This window comes from Centropristis striata, chromosome 6 (assembly GCF_030273125.1).
Source record: "Centropristis striata isolate RG_2023a ecotype Rhode Island chromosome 6, C.striata_1.0, whole genome shotgun sequence".
Classification (NCBI taxonomy): domain Eukaryota; kingdom Metazoa; phylum Chordata; class Actinopteri; order Perciformes; family Serranidae; genus Centropristis; species Centropristis striata.
The window spans coordinates 37,579,640-37,589,015 of record NC_081522.1 but is presented as its reverse complement, the minus strand read 5'-3'; the positions used below and the strand labels follow the sequence as shown (position 1 = coordinate 37,589,015).

General features: G+C 36.6%; 1 protein-coding gene across 1 annotated transcript in view; it reads right to left on the bottom strand.

Annotated features, from left to right (window-relative positions):
* Window positions 1-238: 238 nt before the first annotated feature.
* Window positions 239-9,376, bottom strand: part of kif21a (kinesin family member 21A) — an 81,203-nt gene continuing 72,065 nt past the window's right edge. The window contains 5 exon segments of the mRNA XM_059334340.1: window positions 239-3,945; window positions 4,966-5,165; window positions 6,399-6,569; window positions 7,761-7,878; window positions 8,793-8,957. Of these exon segments, the coding sequence (XP_059190323.1) occupies window positions 3,855-3,945; window positions 4,966-5,165; window positions 6,399-6,569; window positions 7,761-7,878; window positions 8,793-8,957 (745 nt within the window). The 3' untranslated portion in view covers window positions 239-3,854.

Here is a 9,376-nt window from a genome sequence, read left to right as displayed (position 1 = left end):
ATTTGGTCTCATTTATGAAGTATTTAACATGCATAAATGTGTTTTTAATAACATGCATGAAACACATTTGGTGATTTATCAAATGTATGTCTTTGAATGGCTGGTTAACCTATTCAAGAGAATATATTTTGATACAAAAATCAAAAATAAAATACCAGTATGTTTAATATGGAAGGTTTAACAGCATCAACAAGTCCTGAAATGACTGAGAGAACCAAAATAAAACACACGGAGTTGGTTGTTTTTGACAGATGGCGTTTATTCTCACCAAGGCATCTGACATTAGAATCGCTACAGAGTCCGCCACTTGGGAATGGCTGCTAAAACTCCAGAGTGGGAACGCCCAGGATATGTGGAGAACAGGGACAGCATAACAAACAAAACAAAGAAGAAGAGAAAAAAAATAAACAGAAAAAAGAACTAACCGTAGGCCACTAAACACAATCTGCCTCCGTCCGAAGCTTTAAAAGCTCAGTTCTGGTCCTCCGTGGTCCCACGAAACTAACATTCAGTCAGATTTCTCTTATTTTAAATACATTGTTTACATACATTAGATATGTACTTGGATAATGCCTACAACTGCTGTTTCACCCAACATTCAAAAGTGACAGCACACAGACATCAGGTACATGAGGAAGGCCCCGCAAGGATCAGAACTGGAGACAGACGTCAGTCAGGCCTCTTCTCTCCCAAAAGAAAAAAAGATACTGTTACATATATATACATACACGTTGCTCGGTGCAGAGCGGACCTCACCCGGAGTCCATGACGAGAAAGCCCTCTTATAGGGGTCGAGAGGAGAAGAAGAAGAAGGAGGGGGAGGGGGAGGTGAGCACACGCACGACTTAGCAGCATGGGAGTTAGACACGACTCAGTAGTGTAGATTCAGTGGTAAAGAGTGAACATACGTGTTTGTTTTTTACATACGATGAAACATGAAGTGTAGAATATCGTCTAAAGGCTGAAACCTGCTCACATTCACGAAGGATTAAGTGCATCTCAAAGACTAATTGTGTCGGTTTTCACAAGTGCTCGATAGTAAAAGGAAGAGGTGGTTTTGGGAAGTAGAGTTATTTGATTTCTGCAGGAGATTAATACCAGCTACAGCCACTTAGCTTAGCTTAGCTTAGCTTATCTTAGCTTAGCGTAAAGCATGGAAGTGGGGGGAAAGTCCTAGCTTGGTACCAGCTGTTTTTAAAGATAACTGAATTGCCCCTTGTGGGATTAATAAAGTTGTTTGAATAACTGATTAAACCCAATAAAACCCCAAAGTTAAAGTAAAAGTGAAGTTGGGAAAAGAAGTTTCAGAGCCCAGCCAAAAATATGATGGCACATGGGCCCCTGTAAAACTGTAAATTGTACATTTTCAATTCTCATTTTTGTACAGATAAAACAAACGAGACATAATATGTTAATAATTGAGCTCTAAAGGTGCTGGAACATGGATTTAATTACTGCTGGACCTCTCCCCACAGCTCTGTGTCAGGGAGCAAGCATGGGAGTTTTCACAAGTGCTCGACAGTTAAAGGAAGAGCTCGTTTTCTGCAGGAGATTAATACCAGCTACAGCCACTTAGCTTAGCTTAGCGTAAAGCATGGAAGTGGGGGGAAACTACTAGCCTGGTACCAGCTGAAGGGAATGAAATCTGCCTAGCAACACCTCAAAAGCTCCATAATTAAATCTTGTTTGTTTAATCCAGTCATTTCAAGAGAAAAGGTCAAGCTTACATGTGGCTCGATTTTTTTAAAATCTTCTGACCACCTGTCACATGAAGAAGGTGAAGTAAAATTATATTTAAAGAGATGATGTGTTTTATGAATGGATTGACTGACTGTTTGGTAACAGGAGCTGCAGATAAACACAAGCCTACTTATTCTGATAACAGGCATTTAAAGCATTTAAGAACAAATTCAACAATAAACGTGTATTATATATTAATGTTTGTTTTGTTGTGACAGCGTACATCACAAGTCTGTTAAAGCTTCCTAAATATTTTCATTTGGTCTCATTTATGAAGTATTTAACATGCATAAATGTGTTTTTAAAAACGTGCATGAAACAAAGTTGGTGATTTATCAAACGTATGTCTTTGAATGGCTGGTTAACCTATCCAAGAGAATATATGTTGATACAAAAATGGCAGAAAAAGTTGAAATGTTAATTTATAGACAGATTCACTCTTCTCATGATTTGTAGATAAGGACGATTGGGTTTATCTTTTTTTTTAAAGTGTCCAGAATTTGTTTTTTGTTTTTTTTAGATAACTGGTTAAACCCAATTAAACCCCAAAGTTAAAGTAAAAGTGAAGTTGGGAAAAGAAGTTTCAGAGCCCAGCCAAAAATATTATGGCACGTGGGCCATAAATTAATCTGTAAATTGTACATTTTCAATTCTCATTTTTGCACGGATAAAAAAAACAAGACATAATCTGTTAATAAGTGAGCTCTAGGGGTGCTGGAACGTGCTGGACCTCTCCCCACAGCTCTGTGTCAGGGGAAAAAAAGCGCTGGCTTGTTCTTATTTCTTTTAACAAATCATAATCATCTCGGGTGCCGCTAGGATGCAGCAATGGAGAATGCTGAAAAAGGCTAAGGCTAGGCTAGCTGTTACTCCATTTACAGCCTTTATGCTAAGCTAAGCTAACCAGTTAACTGACAGCAAGAAAAGCAAATAGTCGTATTTCCCAAAAATCTCAAACCTTCGCTCTAAAGTGGGACTGTTAGTGTTCACGAGTGCAGTACACGACAGCGAAGACGACGAGAGTTTTGCACAATTTTGGTCGCTGATTTAAAAACAGCTGCAGGGATTCAGGAGCACAGAAAGCAGGAGGGGGGAGTTAACCCATTTAAGGCGGGAAAGAATTACCACATGTCTACCATTAAAACCGGGGGCGCTGTTGTGTTATTCTACCATTAAAGCTGGGAAAGCAGATACGTCTTTTTGTAGTATTTGTAGTTTTTTTCCACCTATTTTCAGTCTCTTGGCCAATGAAATGCATCAGAATACATGTGGGAGTGTCGCAATGCAACACGTTGATTTTTGGTTTGGACAAATAAACTCAACTTCTCATGAAAGCAACAAGTTTAATTTAATTTCTATCTGCTACAGAGGCTGAAAAATCTAAAATTTAGTAGGAAGCGTTGACACTTCTGTTGAATTTCCAGAAAAACTTCAGTTATTTTAAAATCACCCAGACGTTTTACAGGCATTTTCTTTACAGGCGTTTTAGGCCTAAATGGGTTAATTAAGGGGAGCGGTGATTTGTCTTTTTTTCACGTACAGTAAAGACACTTTGAGGGGGGAAAAGGAGCGAGGGGGCATTGGTTCTGCTTCGAGTGCAGAGAAACTATCCAAACAATCCCAAGAAACAGGAGAAGTGGGTTGTGAAGACCAGCTACCAACCCGTCAGCTCTGCCTCACTCTATCACTCTACTGTTCTCTACTGTTCTCTACTCTAACAATCTAACACTGATACCCTTTATCCTGGGTACTAACGCGTCTGCAGCTGTGCTCTAACCTGGCACAGTGCTCACATTAATTCTATGCCTTTTAAATAAGTGTGATATATAATCATGATCCACGTATCGTCTACAGCGCGAAACACACAGAGATGATTTCATCCTGCAGAGAGTTTAGTTAACGATACGGCAAACTGAGCACAGAGTCCGGTGGAACGCTGAGTGTGCTAGTTTCTGTCGAGATGAGATTACTTTTCCTGTTGGCTCAGTCGTTCACGTTACATGGCGTGGAAGGTTTCAGGAGTCGGCGCCGGGCTTCAGGAGGAGATCGGGGGTCAAAGTGCAGGGCAGCAGCGCCGACAGATTACAACTGTTCCTTCCTGTAGAGAGATCTGTTCAGATACTCGCCACCTCGTCCGCATTGTCGCCCGCCTCTAAAGTGCTGTCCAGTCCACCGCGAGCACGCCAGATCTTCACTGTCCGGTCGCTGGAACACGAACAAAAGACAGTCAGACACAAGCAGAACAAGCAGGAATTCACAAAAACACACTCATTAACCCATTGAGGCCTGAAACGTGTGTAAAACCTCTGGGCGATTTTAAAATAAGCCCCTAAAACCTGAAGTTTTTCTGGAAATTCTACAGAAGTGTCAACGCTTCTACTAAATAATACATTTTTCAGCCTCTGTAGCAGATAGAAATGAAATTCAAAAAGTATTTGAGAGCTTATACAAATACTACAAAACGACGTAAACGCTTTCCAGGCTTCAATGGGTTAATCCACGTTTTAACCCTCCTGTTATGCTGGGGTCAAAATGATCCATTTCAAAGTTTAAAGTATTTTTTCATAAAAAGAAAAAAATGTAAAATGTAAAATAAAAAAAAATTAAAATCAATGTCATGATAATCCGTGCATCATTCGTTCTTCCCATTTTCAATTGGCAATGAAAAATCAAATAATGAAGAATTGACTGGTTATTTTGTTATTTGTTTTTATTATAACACAAAAAAAGAACAAAATGTTTGTTTTTTGATATTTCAATATTAGGCTCGGATCAAAAATATAAAATGGAAAAACGGGGACCAGAATCCGTGTATCATTCTTTCTTTCCATTTTCAATTGGCAATCAAAATCAAATAATGAAGAATTGACTGGTTATTTTGTTATTTGTTGTCTATTATATAACGAAAAACAATTTTTTTTTTTTTTTTCATATTTCAATATTAGGCTCAGATCAATAATACGAAATGGAATGAATTTGATTTAAATTCACCGAACTGTTCACTGTGCAGTAAATATTCAAGTGCATTTTATTATGAATGTGAATATAATGTAATATTTTACATAAAAAAAAGTTTTAACATGCATCCTTTATGAAAAACAAGTGAATTCTCCTCATTGAACCTGATCTGTGAGAGGTAAAGAACACTAAATATTGATTGACGTATGTAGCAGTGACAGAAGGTTAAAGTGTGCTGGTGACAGGAAGTGGTGCAGTGAGACTCACTCGGAGGCGGTGAACAGGTGGCTGCTGTTGGTGGAGATGGCGTTGATGGGGCTCTCGTGGCCCTTCAGCTCCCCCAGAGTCCCCAGAGAGTCCGTGTGCCACAGCTTGAGCACCCCTCCTCTGCAGCCGCTCAGCAGGGCCGGAGAGCCGGGCACCACGCCCAGCGCACACACCCAGTCACGGTGGGCGTTCGGGACTTGCTGTTGGAGAGAAAGATTAAAGGTTTTATAAAAGTTATGGAAAGGATTTCTGAAATAATTATGCGGCCGATATGTCACTTTTCTTCACTGATAAAAAATGTATTTTAACGATTAATGTGCTCCAGTATTTGGCTAAACTCCCTCAAAACACTTTTCTTTAACATTCCCATGTCAAGAAATATGAATGTTTGTGGAGTATGGAGTCTGTGTTTCATATTATATTTAATTATTTTCATGTTCGGAAAGCTTTTGAAACAGAATGTTGGCAAATTAATGAAAAAAAAGTTACATTTCCTCTCTTTTTATGCCACACATCCCTGATGCTGTGTGTTTTAAATCCAATCGTCTAACACAAATATACTGAGGGTCTGAAGTCTGAAACACTAAAATATAAGAATTATAATATAATACTTTATGTTTTTATGCACTGCAAGCAAAAGAAACCTAAAGTCTGATCCATCTCTTAGTCCCAGTAAATTAAGGTTTATTTTTAGTTTTTTTACTACTTTTCATTGCAATAAATGTTTTTCACGACATAGTCTCTCACAGTTTTCATGTTTTACTGAATTTTAGCTCATTTTTTATGAGACATCCATGATTACAAGCTTCAGTCTTAAGAAAAAAGTGATTCTTCACATCAAAGAATGTGATTAATTAATTATTTAAGTTAAGTTAAGTTAAGTTTAAGTTAATCAAGCCTTAAATATATTACATTGTATTCAATATTTATATAATATTTAAAAAAATATATCTATTACATTTTACATTTTATTTTATATTTATTAAATTTTTTTCTTTATTTATATTACATTTTTTTATATGTAATTATATTTTATATACATTTATATTTTTTAAATGCTTTGTACGTCTATTTTTTTATTGTCTTGTGTTTCCTTTATATCTTAATATCTTTTTATATGTAAAGTATGTAATATTGTTGAAATAAATGCAAATAAATCCATATATATATAATAATATATTTATTACATTTTATATTTATTTATTTTTAAAATTTATATTACATTTATTTATTTTTTTATATGTAATTATATTTTATATACATTTATATTTTTTAAATGCTTTGTACGTCTGTTTTTTATTGTCTTGTGTTTCCTTTATATCTTAATATCTTTTTATAGTAAAGTATGTAATATTGTTGAAATACATACAAATAAATGCAGATCCGTGCATCAAGCCAAACACTAAAACACTAAAACATGTAGTTTTTGGTACCTGCAGCAGGTCTTTGCGGTCCAGGTCCCACTTCTTGATGCCGTTGTCTCTGGAGCCGCTGAACAAAATGTCTCCCTGGATGACGAGAGACTCGATGCCGTCGTAGTGAGGAGGCTCAAAGTTGTGTGTTGGTCCGATGCTCCCCAGAGAGCCTTCAGTCACGTCAAACAGCTGCAACACACACACACACACACACACACACTTTTATTGTGAAACTCAAGGTAAATGTAAATGTGTAAGTATCTTTAATAATCCTTTTATGTTGTTCCTGAATGCTTTAACCCATTGACGCCTAAAACTTCCTGTAAAACCTCTGGGAGATTTTAAAATAAGCCCCTAAAACCTGAAGTTTTTCTGGAAATTCAACAGAAGTGTCAACTCTTCCTACTAAATAATAGACTTTTCAGCCTCTGTAGCAGATAGAAATGAAATTCAAAAAGTATTTGAGAGCTTATACATATACTACAAAACGACGTAAACGCTTTCCAGCCCTCAATGGGTTAAAGAAGCATTTTGTCAATCCTCTGAATAATCATGTGCACCCCCCCCCCTGGATGTGTGCAGGGACCTCAGTGGACATTTTCCAATGAAGACAACGAGAGGACGCTGCAGACATTGCAGTAAAGGGTATACTAATACCCAATGCAGCAAGAGTGATGTCCACCTCTGTTTTTCAGAGGACAAGAACTGCTTCTGGGACTATCACTGCAAATAAATGTGGATGTGCACACAGACTTCATGTAAATAATGTAAATAAATGTCAAAGTTCATAACTCTTCACAACAACATGACTGAGATTATTATTCATGTTATATACTGGTTTGGGAAAAGCAAAACCCTGCAAATGAATCCTTAGTTCTGTATTGTTGTTCAGACAATGAGTGGAAATACAGGAGATCTGCTCCACATTAAGCCCAATGTTGCAATATTAAACATTTCCGTAAAAACTTACTAAAACATAAAACTTACTAAAACATAACATTTTTGAAAACACTCCATTTTTACCCCCAAAGGCCTCCTACAACAACATCTGAATGGTTGAATTTTTTTTTTTTTGCGTTTTTCTATATTTGGGTTTTACAGGTTTAAGCTTTATTAAAGCTTAATATATCCATATCTTTTCTTTTATAGTAGTGTACAGGCCTCCTCAGACAATTTTCTCTAAAATATAAAAGACTGTCATTGTGGAAGAACTTTCTTAGATAGCTCTAAACTTGGCATTTAGTTTATTTTCTTTGAGTTATTTTGTTGATTCTGTTCTAATTATTTAGTATTTGTAATTATTTAGTAAAGGTGAAACTTAATGCTGATCCCAGAGACCGTGCTGGCTGTAAATCCAGAACATAAAGTAGTGTAAGGGACCTTGATATAATGGTCCTTGGAGCCGGTGATCACCAGGTCCTGGTTGTTCCCAGACTGATCCACGGTCAGACACATGACGGGGCCCAGGTGACCCGTCAGCTTCCCCGTGGACGCAAACCTGACAAGAGGTAGAACATCACATCAGAAATTAATAACAGAAGATCTGATAGTCTGTCTGGCACAATAGAGGTGCCATAACTGTTAGGAATAACTGCAGGAATAATAACCAGTTCAGTCTTTGTGCATATTGATTTAAAGTTATTTAAATCTTCCAGCCTGCTGATTATAAACAGTTTTATAGTTTGAAGAGGAACGATTCATCAAAACTACACCAGAAATGAAGCATGACAGCTTTGGATTGAATGTTTGTCAGGATAATCAGAAAAAAACTGGAGCTGAATTAACTCACAGAGAGTTTGGTTTGCATGAAAAACTGCAGAGAATTATAAACAGACTGCAGCAATATCAAGACTCAAATTCACAATACTTTAGATATGGAAATGCTTCTTTAAATTGACTCTTTCTTCCAATAAAAATGCATTATTTTGAATCCAAATATTATAATTAAATAGATATAAATTGGTACAAATACCATATCATAGCTCTAAATTTGTGCAATTCGTTTTCTCCACAACATTTATTGTGATTTTTTTTAATCTCCCACCCAACAAATACTAAAAAAAACTAAAAACAACTAAAAACTAAACTAAAACTAAGCATTTTCCCAAAAATAAAAACTAATTAAAACTAGCAAACTCACTCTAAAAACTAATTAAAACTAACTGAATTTGAAAACAAAAATTGGCAACTAAATTAAAACTAAAACTAAAGAAAAATCCAAAAATATCCTGTATTGCTTTATGTATATCTTTCCAGTAACTTTGTATGTTTGGACCGTTTGGACATTCCCAGAACACATGGTAATGGATAATGATTTTGATTATTACCAGGCATTAAAATGAACAATAAACTTAAGAAAACAATGGTCTAATATGTTTTTCCCCATGACTGTATATTAGTTTTTGAGCTCACCTCCTCAGGTCCCAGACTCTGACGGAGTTCCCTGCGGCGGCGTACAGGACGCTCCCGTTGGGGTTGAGGGCGATCTGGTTGATCTGGTTCTCTCCTGCTGGGATGGTGACGGTGCGGCTGGTGTTGGAGGCACAAACCTCCCCGACACTCACCTGACCAGAGGACCTGCACACACACACACCACACACTGATGTAACTCTGATAGTTTTACTGCACATGTTTTATCTGTTCAAATATGTAACGTCATTGTTGGATGTTCCGTCCTCTGTATTCAGAATCTGGTGGAGTTATAGACATTTAAGAACGATTAAAAGTGTTTTAAACATGTTTAATTTGTAATATTTTACTTGCTGTTGTAGTATTTCAGAAGCTCTTTTATATTTATTCACCTCTCCTGATAACTAGCACTTTATGGAAGATATTTGCACAGACCAAGTCTCATTGTACAATGACAATCTGAAAACATGCATTGGTAGAAGTTTGCACACTTAATTATCCATAAAGAGGGAAAAAAAGGTAAATTCCTTAAATTTATGGGAGATTTTAAAGGAAAATTTCATAATTTCAGACATAAAATGATCAGT